This window comes from Schistocerca cancellata, chromosome 5 (assembly GCF_023864275.1).
Source record: "Schistocerca cancellata isolate TAMUIC-IGC-003103 chromosome 5, iqSchCanc2.1, whole genome shotgun sequence".
Taxonomy (NCBI): Eukaryota; Metazoa; Arthropoda; class Insecta; order Orthoptera; family Acrididae; genus Schistocerca; species Schistocerca cancellata.
Genome location: NC_064630.1, coordinates 826395110 through 826413874, shown reverse-complemented (window position 1 = coordinate 826413874; position 18765 = coordinate 826395110). Strand labels below are relative to the sequence as shown.

Genomic DNA, 18765 nt, shown 5'->3' with positions numbered 1-18765 from the left:
TTACAGAGGCATTTTCATTTGAGTAGATTGTAACTCCCCCCCATGAACCATGGACCTTGCCGTTGGTGGGGAGGCTTGCGTGCCTCAGCGATACAGATGGCCGTACCGTAGGTGCAACCACAACGGAGGGGTATCTGTTGAGAGGCCAGACAAACATGTGGTTCCTGAAGAGGGGCAGCAGCCTTTTCAGTAGTTGCAGGGGCAACAGTCTGGATGATTGACTGATCTGGCCTTGTAACATTAACCAAAACGGCCTTGCTGTGCTGGTACTGCGAACGGCTGAAAGCAAGGGGAAACTACAGCCGTAATTTTTCCCGAGGACATGCAGCTCTACTGTATGATTAAATGATGATGGCGTCCTCTTGGGTAAAATATTCCGGAGGTAAAATAGTCCCCCATTCGGATCTCCGGGCGGGGACTACTCAGGAGGACATCGTTATCAGGAGAAAGAAAACTGGCGTTCTACGGATCGGAGCGTGGAATGTCAGATCCCTTAATCGGGCAGGTAGGTTAGAAAATTTAAAAAGGGAAATGGATAGGTTAAAGTTAGATATAGTGGGAATTAGTGAAGTTCGGTGGCAGGAGGAACAAGACTTTTGGTCAGGTGATTACAGGGTTATAAATACAAAATCAAATAGGGGTAATGCAGGAGTAGGTTTAATAATGAATAAAAAAATAGGAGTGCGGGTTAGCTACTACAAACAGCATAGTGAACGCATTATTGTGGCCAAGATAGACACAAAGCCCATGCCTACTACAGTAGTACAAGTTTATATGCCAACTACCTCTGCAGATGATGAAGAAATAGATGAAATGTATGACGAGATAAAAGAAATTATTCAGGTAGTGAAGGGAGACGAAAATTTAATAGTCATGGGTGACTGGAATTCGTCAGTAGGAAAAGGGAGAGAAGGAAACATAGTAGGTGAATATGGATTTGGGGGAAGGAATGAAAGAGGAAGCCGCCTTGTAGAATTTTGCACAGAGCATAACTTAATCATAGCCAACACTTGGTTCAAGAATCATAAAAGAAGGTTGTATACCTGGAAGAATCCTGGAGATACTAAAAGGTATCAGATAGATTATATAATGGTAAGACAGAGATTTAGGAACCAGGTTTTAAATTGTAAGACATTTCCTGGGGCAGATGTGGATTCTGACCACAATCTATTGGTTATGAACTGCAGATTGAAACTGAAGAAACTGCAAAAAGGTGGGAATTTAAGGAGATGGGACCTGGATAAACTGAAAGAACCAGAGGTTGTACAGAGTTTCAGGGAGAGCATAAGGGAACAATTGACAGGAATGGGGGAAAGAAATACAGTAGAAGAAGAATGGGTAGCTCTGAGGGATGAAGTAGTGAAGGCAGCAGAGGATCAAGTAGGTAAAAAGAGGTGGGCTAATAGAAATCCTTGGGTAACAGAAGAAATATTGAATTTAATTGATGAAAGGAGAAAATATAAAAATGCAGTAAATGAAGCAGGCAAAAAGGAATACAAACGTCTCAAAAATGATATCGACAGGAAGTGCAAAATGGCTAAGCAGGGATGGCTAGAGGACAAATGTAAGGATGTAGAGGCTTGTCTCACTAGGGGTAAGATAGATACTGCCTACAGGAAAATTAAAGAGACCTTTGGAGAGAAGAGAACCACTTGTATGAATATCAAGAGCTCAGATGGCAACCCAGTTCTAAGCAAAGAAGGGAAGGCAGAAAGGTGGAAGGAGTATATAGAGGGTTTATACAAGGGTGATGTACTTGAGGACAATATTATGGAAATGGAAGAGGATGTAGATGAAGACGAAATGGGAGATAAGATACTGCGTGAAGAGTTTGACAGAGCACTGAATGACCTGAGTCGAAACAAGGCCCCGGGAGTAGACAACATTCCATTTGAACTACTGATGGCCTCGGGAGAGCCAGTCATGACAAAACTCTACCATCTGGTGAGCACGATGTATGAGACAGGAGAAATACCCTCAGACTTCAAGAAGAATATAATAATTCCAATCCCAAAGAAAGCAGGTGCTGACAGATGTGAAAATTACTGAACTATCAGTTTAATAAGTCACAGCTGCAAAATACTTACGCGAATTCTTTACAGACGAATGGAAAAACTAGTAGAAGCCGACCTCGGGGAAGATCAGTTTGGATTCCGTAGAAATGTTGGAACACGTGAGGCAATACTGACCTTACGACTTATCTTAGAAGAAAGATTAAGGAAAGGCAAACCTACATTTCTAGCATTTGTAGACTTAGAGAAAGCTTTTGACAATGTTAATTGGAATACTCTCTTTCAAATTCTGAAGGTGGCAGGGGTAAAATACAGGGAGCGAAAGGCTATTTACAGTTTGTACAGAAACCAGATGGCAGTTATAAGAGTCGAGGGGCGTGAAAGGGAAGCAGTGGTTGGGAAAGGAGTAAGACAGGGTTGTAGCCTCTCCCCGGTGTTATTCAATCTGTATATTGAGCAAGCAGTAAAGGAAACAAAAGAAAAATTCGGAGTAGGTATTAAAATTCATGGAGAAGAAATAAAAACTTTGAGGTTCGCCGATGACATTGTAATTCTGTCAGAGACAGCAAAGGACTTGGAAGAGCAGTTGAACGGAATGGACAGTGTCTTGAAAGGAGGATATAAGATGAACATCAACAAAAGCAAAACGAGGATAATGGAATGTAGTCAAATGAAGTCAGGTGATGCTGAGGGAATTAGATTAGGAAATGAGACACTTAAAGTAGTAAAGGAGTTTTGCTATTTGGGGAGTAAAATAACCGATGATGGTCGAAGTAGAGAGGATATAAAATGTAGACTGGCAATGGCAAGGAAAGCGTTTCTCAAGAAGAGGAAATTGTTAACATCGAGTATAGATTTAAGTGTCAGGAAGTCATTTCTGAAAGTATTTGTATGGAGTGTAGCCATGTATGGAAGTGAAACATGGACGATAACTAGTTTGGACAAGAAGAGAATAGAAGCTTTCGAAATGTGGTGCTACAGAAGAATGCTGAAGATAAAGTGGGTAGATCACGTAACTAATGAGGAAGTATTGAATAGGATTGGGGAGAAGAGAAGTTTGTGGCACAACTTGACTAGAAGAAGGGATCGGTTGGTAGGACATGTTTTGAGGCATCAAGGGATCACAAATTTAGCATTGGAGGGCAGTGTGGAGGGTAAAAATCGTAGAGGGAGACCAAGAGATGAATACACTAAGCAGATTCAGAAGGATGTAGGTTGCAGTAGATACGGGGAGATGAAGAAGCTTGCACAGGATAGAGTAGCATGGAGAGCTGCATCAAACCAGTCTCAGGACTGAAGACCACAACAACAACAACAGATTGTAACTGTGCCCATGCACCTAAAAGGCTGGGCACTTTTTTGTAGTGAAATATTATTAGCTATTACAATGTAACTATGTTCCATTGCTTTTGTGTTCACAAGGCTGGAGGTTGTTTTGCTCTCACTGAAATTTCGCACGGCACAAATGCAAAAGGAATGAGACTGACAGCTACATATGATCCACAAACTAAAGAATTTGAGCTTCATTCACCGGACTTTGAAGCAGCCAAATGTTGGGTGGGAGGCCTAGGTAAGTTTTTATCTTTATAGCACCAGCTTTTTTTTTTTTTTTTCTTTACAGACTTTTTGTGTATTGTACTTACACAACTAAATCAAAGTTTGTCATGGTCAACTGAAGCATAAAGTACTTAATGAATGAAGAAAGAAGAGAGAGAGAAAACACATAATAAATGAAATTTATTTCAGAAAACTTACTAATGTCCTCAATGAAGGCAGTAGATCAATATCAAAATTTATCATCAGCATTGGGCATTGTGTAAAGAAATGAAGCATACAACAAAGACTATTGGTAGAATTGACCTGCAACACACAAAGATACAGATATATAAGTCAGTAACCCCCCATGAACCATGGACCTTGCCGTTGGTGGGGAGGCTTGCGTGCCTCAGCGATACAGATAGCCGTACCGTAGGTACAACCACAACGGAGGGGTATCTGTTGAGAGGCCAGACAAACGTGTGGTTCCTGAAGAGGGGCAGCAGCCTTTTCAGTAGTTGCAGGGGCAACAGTCTGGATGATTGACTGATCTGGCCTTGTAACAATAACCAAAACGGCCTTGCTGTGATGGTACTGCGAACGGCTGAAAGCAAGGGGAAACTACGGCCGTAATTTTTCCCGAGGGCATGTAGCTTTACTGTATGATTAAATGATGATGGCGTCATCTTGGGTAAAATATTCCGGAGGTAAAATAGTCCCCCATTTGGATCTCCGGGCGGGGACTACTCAAGAGGATGTCGTTATCAGGAGAAAGAAAACTGGCGTTCTACGGATCGGAGCGTGGAATGTCAGATCCCTTAATCGGGCAGGTAGGTTAGAAAATTTAAAAAGGGAAATGGATAGGTTAAAGTTAGATATAGTGGGAATTAGTGAAGTTCGGTGGCAGGAGGAACAAGACTTCTGGCCAGGTGACTACAGGGTTATAAATACAAAGTCAAATAGGGGTAATGCAGGAGTAGGTTTAATAATGAATAGGAAAATAGGAATGCGGGTAAGCTACTACAAACAGCATAGTGAACGCATTATTGTGGCCAAGATAGATACGAAGCCCACATCTACTACAGTAGTACAAGTTTATATGCCAACTAGCTCTGCAGATGACGAAGAAATTGAAGATATGTATGATGAAATAAAAGAAATTATTCAGATAGTGAAGGGAGACGAAAATTTAATAGTCATGGGTGACTGGAATTCGAGTGTAGGAAAAGGGAGAGAAGGAAACGTAGTAGGTGAATATGGATTGGGGCTAAGAAATGAAAGAGGAAGCCGCCTGGTAGAATTTTGCACAGAGCACAACTTAATCATAGCTAACACTTGGTTTAAGAATCATGATAGAAGGTTGTATACATGGAAGAACCCTGGAGATACTAAAAGGTATCAGATAGATTATATAATGGTAAGACAGAGATTTAGGAACCAGGTTTTAAATTGTAAGACATTTCCAGGGGCAGATGTGGACTCTGACCACAATCTATTGGTTATGACCTGTAGATTAAAACTGAAGAAACTGCAAAAAGGTGGGAATTTAAGGAGATGGGACCTGGATAAACTGAAAGAACCAGAGGTTGTACAGAGTTTCAGGGAGAGCATAAGGGAACAATTGACAGGAATGGGGGAAAGAAATACAGTAGAAGAAGAATGGGTAGCTTTGAGGGATGAAGTAGTGAAGGCAGCAGAGGATCAAGTAGGTAAAAAGACGAGGGCTAGTAGAAATCCTTGGGTAACAGAAGAAATATTGAATTTAATTGATGAAAGGAGAAAATATAAAAATGCAGTAAATGAAGCAGGCAAAAAGGAATACAAACGTCTCAAAAATGAGATTGACAGGAAGTGCAGAATGGCTAAGCAGGGATGGCTAGAGGACAAATGTAAGGATGTAGAGGCTTATCTCCCTAGGGGTAAGGTAGATACTGCCTACAGGAAAATTAAAGAGACCTTTGGAGATAAGAGAACCACTTGTATGAACATCAAGAGCTCAGATGGAAACCCAGTTCTAAGCAAAGAAGGGAAAGCAGAAAGGTGGAAGGAGTATATAGAGGGTTTATACAAGGGTGATGTACTTGAGGACAATATTATGGAAATGGATGTAGATGAAGATGAAATGGGAGATACGATACTGCGTGAAGAGTTTGACAGAGCACTGATTCCAATCCCAAAGAAAGCAGGTGTTGACAGATGTGAAAATTACCGAACAATCAGTTTAATAAGCCACAGCTGCAAAATACTAACACAAATTCTTTACAGACGAATGGAAAAACTAGTAGAAGCCGACCTCGGGGAAGATCAGTTTGGATTTCGTAGAAATACTGGAACTCGTGAGGCAATACTGACCTTACGACTTATCTTAGAAGAAAGATTAAGGAAAGGCAAACCTACGTTTCTATCATTTGTAGACTTAGAGAAAGCTTTTGACAATGTTGACTGGAATATTCTCTTTCAAATTCTAAAGGTGGCAGGGGTAAAATACAGGGAGCGAAAGGCTATTTACAATTTGTACAGAAACCAGATGGCAGTTATAAGAGTCGAGGGGCATGAGAGGGAAGCAGCGGTTGGGAAGGGAGTGAGACAGGGTTGTAGCCTCTCCCCAATGTTATTCAATCTGTATATTGAGCAAGCAGTAAAGGAAACAAAAGAAAAATTTGGAGTAGGTATTAAAATCCATGGAGAAGAAATAAAAACTTTGAGGTTCGCTGATGACATTGTAATTCTGTCAGAGACAGCAAAGGACTTGGAAGAGCAGTTGAATGGAATGGATGGTGTCTTGAAGGGAGGATATAAGATGAACATCAACAAAAGCAAAACGAGGATAATGGAATGTAGTCTAATTAAGTCGGGTGATGCTGAGGGTATTAGATTAGGAAATGAGACACTTAAAGTAGTAAAGGAGATTTGCTATTTGGGGAGCAAAATAACTGATGATGGTCGAAATAGAGAAGATATAAAATGTAGACTGGCAATGGCAAGGAAAGCGTTTCTGAAGAAGAGAAATTTGTTAACATCGAGTATAGATTTAAGTGTCAGGAAGTCATTTCTGAAAGTATTTGTATGGAGTGTAGCCATGTATGGAAGTGAAACATGGACGGTAAATAGTTTGGACAAGAAGAGAATAGAAGCTTTCGAAATGTGGTGCTACAGAAGAATGCTGAAGATCAGATGGGTAGATCACATAACTAATGAGGAAGTATTGAATAGGATTGGGGAGAAGAGAAGTTTGTGGCACAACTTGACCAGAAGAAGGGATCGGTTGGTAGGGCATGTTCTGAGGCATCAAGGGATCACCAATTTAGTACTGGAAGGCAGCGTGGAGGGTAAAAATCGTAGGGGGAGACCAAGAGATGAATACACTAAGCAGATTCAGAAGGATGTAGGTTGCAGCAGGTACTGGGAGATGAAGAAGCTTGCACAGGATAGAGTAGCATGGAGAGCTGCATCAAACCAGTCTCAGGACTGAAGACAACAACAACAACAACAACTACAAAAATATAATAAGTACACAAGAAGCTACATAGAAAGACAGGCAAACAGAAAGAGATACTTAGGGAGGTATGAGAAGAGGGAGAAGAGAGTATGCACTAGGTGGAGATAGGAGTAGAAATGAGCAAATGAGTGAATGAGTGGTGATCTGAAAAGATGATGTCTGGCAGAGACATGAAATTGTACACAGACCTAACATTATCCAGTGGTGCCCTGTAACATAATTTTAAGACATAGCTCAGACAATGATGAACTGTTTAAGTTGTTTTACTTCCACAGCAAACCAGAATGCAGATTTTCTTGACCATCTAGAACTGTCATCAACAGGATGTATGACTGTTCCTTTTTTTTATGTGAGGAATGAACTCAACATTTTCTGAGGCTGGAGATGTAGCATCTAGTACTGACCATAAACATTACACCACGTGCCTTAAATGTCAGATTAACCCTCCTTAAATGCTTTATTGGAATTTGGCTTATAGGACACATTCTACAGTCATGAAGAGAGGCAATTCCAATTCCACTTGTAACTTAAGGAAGTATGCATAAAAACAAAGGGAATGTCAACAATGTTATAAAAAGGATAGCTTGCTACTCACCATAAAGATGAAATGTTGAGTTTCAGACAGGAACAGCAGAAAGACTGTTACATATAAGCTTTTGGTCAATGCCTTCTTCAGAAAAGAAAAACACATATTTTCACATAATCAGACACACCTCACACATACATGATCACTATCTCTAGATGCTCCAGCCAGACTGGAACTGAAATGCATCGAAAGGAGCAAGAATCCAGAGTGGGGCAGGGAAAGGTATGAGTTGGGTGGAGGGTGTGGGGACAATAGGTTGCCTTAGATTGAGGCTGGGATGATTTCAGAAACAGAGAATGTGTTATAAAAATAATTCCCATCTGCACAGTGCATAAAAGCTGATAGTGGAGGGGAGGATTCAGATGGCCTGGGTTCTACATCTACATCTACATTTATACTCCGCGAGTCACCCAACGATGTGTGGCGGAGGGCACTTTACATGCCACTGTCATTACCTCCCTTTTCTGTTCCAGTCGCGTATGGTTCGTGGGAAGAACGACTGTCTGAAAGCCTCCATGCGCGCTCAAATCTCTCTAATTTTACATTCGTGATCACCTCGGGAGGTATAAGTAGGGGGAAGCAATATATTCGATACCTCATCCAGAAACGCACCCTCTCGAAACCTGGTGAGCAAGCTACACCACAGTGCAGAGCACCTCTCTTGCAGAGTCTGCCACTTGAGTTTGCTAAACATCTCCGTAACACTACCACGGTTACCAAATAACCCAGCGACGAAACGCGCCACTCTTCTTTGGATCTTATCTATCTCCTTCGTCAACCCGATCTGGTACGGATCCCACACTGATGAGCAATACTCAAGTATAGGTCGAACGAGTGTTTTGTAAGCCACCTCCTTTGTTGATGGACTACATTTTCTAAGGACTCTCCCAATGAATCTCAACCTGGTACCCGCCTTACCAACAATTAATTTTATATGATCATTCCACTTCAAATCATTCCACATGCATACTCCCAGATATTTTACAGAAGTAACTGCTACCAGTGTTTGTTCCACTATCATATAATCATACAATAAAGGATCTTTCTTTCTATGTATTCGCAATACATTACATTTGTCTATGTTAAGGGTCAGTTGCCACTCCCTGCACCAAGTGCCTATCCGCTGCAGATCTTCCTGCATTTTGCTACAATTTTCTAATGCTGCATCTTTTCTGTATACTACAGCGTCATCCGTGAAAAGCCAGATGGAACTTCCAACACTATCTACTAGGTCATTTATATACATATATTGTGAAAAGCAATGGTCCCGTAACACTCCCCTGTGGCACGCCAGAGGTTACTTTAACATCTGTAGACGTCTCTCCATTGATAACAACATGCTGTGTTCTGTTTGCTAAAAACTCTTCAATCCAGCCACACAGCTGGTCTGATATTCCGTAGGCTCTTACTTTGTTTATCAGGTGACAGTGCGGAACTGTATCGAACGCCTTCCGGAAGTCAAGGAAAATAGCATCTACTTGGGAGCCTGTATCTAATATTTTCTAGGTCTCATGAACAAATGAAGCAAGTTGGGTCTCACACGATCGCTGTTTCCGGAATCCATGTTGATTCCTACAGAGTATATTCTCGGTTTCCAAAACTGACATGATACTCGAGCAAAAAATATGTTCTAAAATTCTATAACAGATCGACGTCAGAGATATAGGTCTATAGTTTTGCGCATCTGCTCGATGGCCCTTCTTGAAGACTGGGACTACCTGTGCTCTTTTCCAATCATTTGGAACCTTCCATTCCTCTAGAGACTTGTGGTACACGGCTGTTAGGAGGGGTGCAAGTTCTTTCGCGTACTCTGTGTAGAATTGAATTGGTATCCTGTCAGGACCAGTGGACTTTCCTCTGTTGAGTGATTCCAGTTGTTTTTCTACTCCTTGGACACTTATTTCGATGTCAGCAATTTTTTCGTTTGTGCGAGGATTTAGAGAAGGAACTCCAGTGTGGTCTTCCTCTGTGAAACAGCTTTGGAAAAAGGTGTTTAGTGTTTCAGCTTTATGTGTGTCATCCTCTGTTTCAATGCCATCATCATCCCGGAGTGTCTGCTTATGCTGTTTTGTACCACTTACTGATTTAGCGTAAGACTAGAACTTCCTAGGATTTTCTGTCAAGTTGGTACATAGAATTTTACTTTCAAATTCACTGAACACTTCACGCATAGCCCTCCTTACGCTATCTTTGACATCGTTTAGCTTCTGTTTGTCTGAGAGGTTTTGGCTGCATTTAAACTTGCAGTGAAGCTTTCTTTGCTTTCGCAGTAGTTTCCTAACTTTGTTGTTGAACCACAATGGGTTTTTCCCATCCTTCACAGTTTTACTCGGCATGTACCTGTCTAAAACGCATTTTATGATTGCCTTGAACATTTTCCATAAACACTCAACATTGTCAGTGTCCTAACAGAAATTTTCATTTTGATCTGTGAGGTAGTCTGAAATCTGCCTTCTATTACTCTTGCTAAACAGTTAAACCTTCCACCCTATTTTTATATTCCTATTAACTTCCATATTCAGGGATGCTGCAACAGCCTTATGATCACTGATTCCCTGTTCTGTGCTTACAGAGTTGAAAAGTTTGGGTCTGTTTGTTATCAGTAGGTCCAAGATGTTATCTCCATGAGTCAGTTCTCTGTTTAATTGCTCGAGGTAATTTTCAGATGTGCACTCAGTATAATGTCACTCGATGCTCTGTCCCTACCACCCGTCCTAAACATCTGAGTGTCCCAGTCTGTATCTAGTAAATTGAAATCTCCACCTAAGACTATAACATGCTGAGAAAATTTATGTGAAATGTATTCCAAATTTTCTCTCACTTGTTCTGCCACTAATGCCGCTGAGTCGGGAGGTCGGTAAAAGGAGCCAATTATTAACCTAGCTTGGTTGTTGAGTGTAACCTCCACCCATAATAATTCACAGGAACTATCCACTTCTACTTCACTACAGAATAAACTACTAATAGCAGCGGCAAACACTCCACCACCGGTTGCATGCAATCTATCCTTTCTAAACACCGACTGTGCTTTTGTAAAAATTTCAGCAGAATTTATCTCTGGCTTCAGCCAGCTTTCTGTACCTATAACGATTTCAGCTTCGGTGCTTTCTATCAGCGCTTGAAGTTCCGGTACTTTACCAACGCAGCTTCGACAGTTTACAATTACAATACCGACTGCTGCTTGGTCCCCGCATGTCCTGACTTTGCCCCGCACCCGTTGAGGCTGTTGCCCTTTCTGTACTTGCCCAAGGGCATCTAACCTAAAAAACGCCCAGTCCACACCACACAACCCCTGCTACCTGTGTAGCTGTTTGCTGCATGTAGTGGACTCCTGACCTATCCAGCGGAACCCGAAACCCCACCACCCTATGGCGCAAGTTGAGGAATCTGCAGCCCACATGGTCGCAGAACCGTCTCAGCCTCTGATTCAGACCCTCCACTCGGCTCTGTACCAAAGTTCTGCAGTCAGATGCTGCAGATGGTGAGCTCTGCTTTCATCCCGCTAGCGAGACTGGCAGTCTTCACCAAATCAGATAGCCGCCGGAAGCCAGAGAGGATTTCCTCCAATCCATAGTGACACACATCATCGGTGCGGACATGAGCGACCACCTGCAGATGGGTGCACCCTGTACCCTTCATGGCATCCGGAAGGACCCTTTCCACATCTGGAATGACTCCCCCCAGTATCCACACGGAATGCACATTGGTTTTCTTCCCCTCTCTTGCTGCCGTATCCCTAAGGGACCCCATTACACGCCTGACGTTGGAGCTCCCAACTACCAGTAAGCCACCCTCTGCGACCACCCAGATCTTGCAGACTGAGAGGCAACCTCTGGAACAGGACAAGCAGCCATGTCCGGCCGAAGATCAGTATCAGCCTGAGACAGAGCATGAAACCGGTTTGTCAGACAAACTGGAGAGGCCTTCCGTTCGGCCCTCCGGAATGTCTTTCGCCCCCTCCCACACCTCGAGATGACCTCCCACTCTACCACAGGTGAGGGATCAGCCTCAATGTGGGCAGTATCCCGGGCAGCCACAGTCATAGTCCGATCAGGGGATGCGTGGGACGAGCTGGCCGTCCCCGACAAATCCCCATCTGGACCCCCACAGTGATGCCCATTGGCAACAGCCTCAAGCTGTGTGACCCAAGCCAACACTGCCTGAAGCTGGGAGTGAAGGGATGCCAACTCAGCCTGCATCCGAACACAGCAGTTGCAGTCCCTATCCATGCTAAAAACTCTTGTGCAAAGAACGTCTGAACTAATCTACAGAGAGCACAAACAATTCAACACAAAATTTATTAAAATACAAGACTGCCTAGTAAATGCAGTAATGCTGCTACTTGCGCACTGCTGACACACTGCTCGGCGATGGAAGGAGACTATGCGATTTTACACTATTCAGGTACTAAACCGCGATGCTACAACTCTCAAATACTATAATACTCCCGAAATTTATGAATTAAACAATGCAAGTACCAAAAACATGCAAAGAAATTAAGAATTAAACTATGTAACAAATAAGTGAGCTAAGAGTATATGACTTGCTGCTGGCAGCTGCTTATCCAGTGGTGGCAGGGAGCATGGTGTTGTGTAGCAGCCACTGAAACAAAGCATGTTGTGTTCAGCTCCATTTTGGGCCATAGAGTGATCCACTTTGTTCTTGGCCACAGTTTAGCAATGGACATTCATCCTGGTGGATAGTTGGTTGGTAGTCATATCAATATAAAGAGCTGAGCAATGATTACCACTGGTATACCACATAGCTACTCTCATAGGTCGTCTGGCCTCTGGTTGGGGAGGATAAGCCTGTGATAGGACTGGAATAGGAAGTGCTGGGAGGCTGGACTGGACAGGTCTTGCACCTGTGTCTTCCACAGGGATATGTTCCCTACGGGGTTGGGATTCGACATGGCAAAAGGATGGACGAGAATGTTGTGGAGGTTGGGTGGCTGACAAAATACTACTTTAGGGTAGGTTGGAAAGATTTTGGGTTGAATGTTCCTATCTGCAGGGCATGATGATAGATAATCAAAGATCTGAGGAAGGATGTGGTTCAGTTGTTCCATCTTGGTGTGTACTGCGTGATGAGGGGAGTGGTCCTTTGTAGCTGGTTCATGGGGATGATGAAACAATTATTGGGAGTGTGTGGGGATATGGCACAGGAAATCTGTTTGCATGCTAGGTCTGGGGGATAGTGTCTGTCTGTGAAGGCCTTTGTGAGACATTCAGCATTCTGATGAAGAGAGCTCCTCTCATTGCAGATACATCATCCCCAGGTGCTGAGGTTGTACAGGAGGGGTTTTTGGTGTGAAATGGATGGCAGCTGTTAAAATGCAGGTTGGTGGGTTTAATTTGGACAGAAGTGTGGATTGTGCTGTCAGAGAGGACGAGATCAATCTCCAGGAAGGTGACATGCTGGGTTGAGATGTGCATGAGAGAAAAGAAAATGGCTCTGAGCACTATGGGACTTAACATCTATGGTCATCAGTCCCCTAGAACTTAGAACTACTTAAACCTAACTAACCTAAGGACAGCACACAACACCCAGTCATCACGAGGCAGAGAAAATCCCTGACCCCGCTGGGAATCGAACCCGGGAACCCAGGCGTGGGAAGCGAGAACGCTACCGCACGACCACGAGCTGCGTACCATGAGAGAGAAGGTATTGAAGTTGTGAAGGAATGAGGATGAGGTGTCCTGGCCCTGAGTCCAGATCGTGAAGATCCAATCAGTGAACCTTAACTGGACAAGGGATTTGGGGTTTCAGGAGGCTAGGAAGATTTTCCTAGATGGCACATAAACAGGTTGATATAAGAAGGTTGGACCTCCCCCTCCACCTCCAGCTTTTCTGAACTGTGCAGATGGGAGTTATCCCCACAACACATTCTCCACTTCCGCAATCACCCCAGACTTAATCTACGGTAACCTAATGTCCCCACATGCTCCATTGAACTGTTTCCTCTGTCCTATCACCTTTTCATAATTCACATACCCTCGCTCTCATTGGCCCACCCACCAGTGTTTGCCCGTCTCCTTTCTGCCTCCTTTTCTGAAGAAGGCTTTGGCTAGAAGCTTATATGTAACAGCCTTTCTGTCATGACCCCCCCCCCCCCCCCCCAGCACCTCCAGATACTTTTCCTGCCACTGCACATTCTGCCAGGCTGAGTTGATTCCTCTTCCCCCACCTGTATCCTCTTCCTTCCTAAGCCCCTCTGTATTGTTGCTCCAGTTCAATGCATGTCAGTCGCATTCTAGCTGGAGTGGCCAGAGCTAGCAGTCGTATGTGTGAGATGTGCTTGCTTCTGTGAATGTGTGTGTGTGTTTTTCTTTTGTAAAGAAGGCTTTGGCCAAAAGCTTATATGTAATGGTCTCTTCAATGTATGTGTCTGGAACTCAACAAAATATCCATACACATTCTCAAAGCTTCAGAGCCTCTGACTAGAGCACGCCCTACAGTGTTGTCACATGTGGGATGAGATGGTCATTTGGTGAACAACTGTGAATGCCCGTAGTCCCTGTGTTTCCCAATATACATTCCATGTCATATTGATAAGCAGGGGCATTGAACTTATATATATTTGTGGCTTATGCTAGCAGAAATGATTTCTCTGTGAATGTTATTACATTTTGCCATTGAAGAAAAAATATTGCCTAACTGACTCTGTTTCAGTTTTACACATAAATGCAGAAGCGCAGCCACAGCATCTCGTTTTTTGTATGTTATTTATCTCTCCATATTGTTTAGCATTTCTTGATGAAATTGAACAGGCTTTGACACAGTGATCTCTTCTCCAAGAAAGAAATTGTTGCACATGTAAAAGTGACATTTGGAAGTGGAAATTTTGTCTTTGAAACTGGTTGTCAGCTGCCTTCCAGTGACATATCACTGATCCTCTACAGGTCACCCTGCATTGCAACCTTCCCATTGACTATAGTGTTACTATGAACAACTGCCTTCCAGTGACATATCACTGATCCTCTGCAGGTCACCCTGCATTGCAATCTTCCCATTGACTATAGTGTTACTATGAACAACTTCACATTGTTTCCGAGTTCCTATTTATATTGCATTTCATTCTTTTGCAGCTAAATTTTATTTACATTTCCTTTCTTAACCTGTTGGGATAACACAATACTATATCAGCTCTGTTTGCACAGTAAAGAATTGAAAATTCATCATTCTCACTGTAAGAGCACTTGTGCTGAGTAAAGTACGCCAGACAAATTCAGACAATCAAAAAAGTCAGTTACGAAGCATTTTACCTCCAGTGACAATTTGTAATCATAAAATGTTTTAGATGTTTCAAAACAGAGATTGTTGAAGGCATGGAGGAAGAAAAGCAAGCTATATGTAACTTCTGGAACAGTCCTATGCTACAAGTAGAATGACATGTAATCTCCACAGCCATTTAAAAAGATGCCACAGAGATTATTATATTGATGAGAGGCCATAAAATAAATAAGTCTTGAAGTACAAAAATTAAAGCATGCACCTACACAAAGATGTTTGAAGATATGTGTAAGCATTGTGTTGAGAAATTTTGTATAAAAATGAATTTAAAATTTTGTTTTTTCTGATATTCTTGTGGTGGGATGAATAGGTACCATATAGAGTTTCATGCTTATCTCAACAATAGAATGCTTCACCAAAATAGGAGATCATTCATTGTTTACTGCCTTTTGAAGTGTATGGTAATCAAAGTCGAAAGTCGATGTAGAATGGAGTTACTGGCATATATGCCAAGTACATGGAATTTCTGCTGCTCATAATATATAAGCTCAGCCCCCACTGCTTAACTTGCTTAGACTGTATGGTGTGCACAGAGTGATCTTTTTAATGCAAGTTTTTTGTTGCTCAGAGATTGTACTATTTTATAAACTATTCACACTAAATAAGCCCATAGAAGCATGGTCTATTCCAACTATACTTTTGACCAAAAACGATTATGTTATTTGGAATTCAAGGTTTCTGTTAATCCTGTCTTTTTATTTCCTCTCACAATATTTCCATAGAAACTTTCATCCCCTAACACATTTCTTTATTTTCAACCATGAAGTGAAATACCAATTTTCATACGTGTACCTTTAAAAATGTTTTAGTATAATAAAAAATATTTTCTTAAAACTTTTCATCATTAATTGCGGAAGTTGTTTGATAATGATTTGTCAAAAAAAGGGTAATTCACGCACTATTATACCCCACTGGTGGTTAAATTTCCAGCAGTACTGAACCACATATTTACTTTACTTCTGCCTGAGAAACCAGATACCAATTTTCATACTTCCAGCTTCAAAATTGCCTTAATAGTGACGTATTTTCAAAAAACTTTTCATACCCTACTTCATACCCTTAGGGGTGGGATTTTGAACAATCGCTCACTATACGATGCCTACAGTATAACATCAACATGCTGTGAGCATGCGTGGATGTTGTCAACCTTAAATCTAGCTACTACACATGTGCAGTTGAGCCCTCACTGCACTTTGCCGCTTCCATGTGCTGTGTCTCAATCGATGTGTGTTTAAACAGTACAGTGTCAAATTGAATAATTTCTTGTGCTTGGCAGAAGTAGTGTTTTCTGAGTTTCTTTGGCTTGTAAACATACAATGAAAATCTTACATAACTAGAACGTACAACCTAATAAGGCAACACACATGAAATTGGCAAAATGAAATCTTTCCCCAATTCCAAACATCACTCATAATAAATATATTCCAGTGGATAGTATGTGATCTCCTATATATGCTTTTATACATTGCTCTAAGCTGTGGCTGATCAGTGGCAAATTCTGTTTAGTGCACAATCTTTATATGGGTAGAGCCCTTTTTCCCTTCCACTATTTAAGTACACAAACTTATAAGCTCCTGGGTGAGGGATTTTGGATATATCAAATGGCCCTGTGTACAGCAGTTGCCAATTGCAATTCAAGTTATGACACTTTGTCAATTTTGGACGAGTCCTGAGGTGTACTTGTTGTCCTATACGGTACTTTACAGTGTGTCATTATTTCTTATCATACAATTGTTTTCTGTATTCTGCCTTTTCTTCAGTGTTAACTGTTGCCCAACATATTTTCTCCTTGTGTGGTATTTTCTTCCTAGGGATCTTGGGTAGAGGTTTTTCCCAATCATCTACTTGTCTTTTGTCAAACAATAATTCCAAAGATGTAAAACAGGTTGAGCTATGTGGAAGATTGTTAACAACTTGCTGGAATGGGATAACATGTTCAGTCCACCTTCTGTGTTTGTGAGGGGTGTAAATCCAGATGAATATGTTAAATTCCTTACTTGCTACTCACCATATAGCGGAGATGGTGAGTCACAGATAGGCACAATAAAAAGACAATTACAAATTAGCTTTCAGCTAGTACAGCTTTCATCAAAAATAGGTCTCTCTCTCTCTCTCTCTCTCTCTCTCTCTCACACACACACACACACACACACACACACACACACAGAGAGTCATGCAAACACAACTCAAACACACGCCACTGTGGTTTCAGTTGGCACCAACTACAGTCATGTGTGTGTGTGTGTGTGTGTGTGTGTGTGTGTGTGCATGTTTGAGATCTATTTTTGATGGAGGCCATACTGTCCGAAAGCTAATTTGTGACAGTCTTTTCGTTGTGCCTACCTGTGAATCAGCATCTCTGCTATATGGTGGGTAGTAACTTTCCTTTTCCTAATATTGCTACATTACATCCTGGATTTTCCATTGCTTGTTAAATTCCATCAATATCCTTCCTATTTGACTTGCTTCTGGTGGAACATGGAGATAAAAATGTAGGGTGATTTTTTTCCACCATGTACAAATTCTAGAGATTGATCAATGGAGGGTATAGAACAAAAACAGTCTAATGAAATTATGACTGGAAAAGTATGGTTTCCGTGCTAGAGACCATTTATTCCGTCATACATTGTTACGGAGGCTGCGGTCTAATATGCGCTGTACCATGCAGCATGCAAGTGTGTTCTGTCATACATGTTCACATCAGGCAGGCTCCATCTGAACAGTGTCAAAGGCAGCTCCAGTGTCTCCACATCTGAAATGGGTTATGTATACACAATACTTTTGAGATGGTCCCACAACCAGAAATCACACTGGTTAAGGTCCGGTGAACAAGCAGACATGCAACTGGACCCCATCATCAGATCCATCGACCAGGGAAAACATGATTGAGATGTGTCTGGTCATTAATGTTCAAGAAATGCCAATAGTTCCAGACTGTTATGCAATGTGGAAGGAAGCCTGGTTCAGAAATATGGTCACCAATTTTCCTGGCCCACACATGTTGGCTGCCTACTATCCTACAGATAACTGTTATGAAACTTGAAGATACCACTCTGCGCCGGCCGCAGTGGTCTCGTGGTTAAGGCGCTCAGTCCGGAACCGCGCGACTGCTACGGTCGCAGGTTCGAATCCTGCCTCGGACATGGATGTGTGTGATGTCCTTAGGTTAGTTAGGTTTAAGTAGTTCTAAGTTCTAGGGGACTGATGACCACAGAAGTTAAGTCCCATAGTTCTCAGAGCCATTTATACCACTCTGCATGGTCTCATCTGAGAATAGGATGGATGACACAAATCCTGGAATCATGGTTGCCTGGTGAAGAAACCAGTGACAAAATTGTTGCCGATGTTGAAAGTCTGTCACTAGTAAGCCCTGCACACAGTGTAAGTGATAGAGGTAGTAACTATTGTCATGAGAATGTTCTACACAGTCGTCTGGCTTACCATTTCCTGGCAGACCAACTGCCTGGTATTGACACAGCAGTCACCTTTCACAGTGTTAATCACATTTTCCTCCAATTCTGGTGTCTGAACACTTCGGATACATCCTTCATGATTTCCTGCATCCTGAAATGACCCTGTCTCATACAAATGGCTAAACACTGTTGCAAACATTGAATGCTGTGGTTGCTGTTGGATGAAATAGATCTCATGATACAACCTTGCTGCTCACCGCCCATTGCCATTTGGCTTTCCATTGGTAAACACCTTGTGAGCAAGCTCTCGATTTGAATACAGTACCATTGTGTACAACACTGTATCACATCCATTACAAGGTGAGTCAGCAAGAGAAGTAAATTGTACACCAAGTAATTAATTACTATGGCAGGAGAGGGTGCTAG

At 42.1% G+C, this 18765-nt stretch overlaps 1 protein-coding gene across 2 annotated transcripts in view; it reads left to right on the top strand.

The window, feature by feature from the left end:
• The window catches only part of LOC126187472 (peroxisomal acyl-coenzyme A oxidase 3-like), a 315427-nt gene that overhangs the window by 157306 nt on the left and 139356 nt on the right, over window positions 1-18765 (top strand). For both annotated transcript variants that reach the window (XM_049928570.1, XM_049928571.1), the window contains exon 5: window positions 3435-3582. In XM_049928570.1, coding sequence (XP_049784527.1) covers window positions 3435-3582 — 148 coding nt within the window. The remainder of the gene's footprint in view (window positions 1-3434; window positions 3583-18765) is intronic.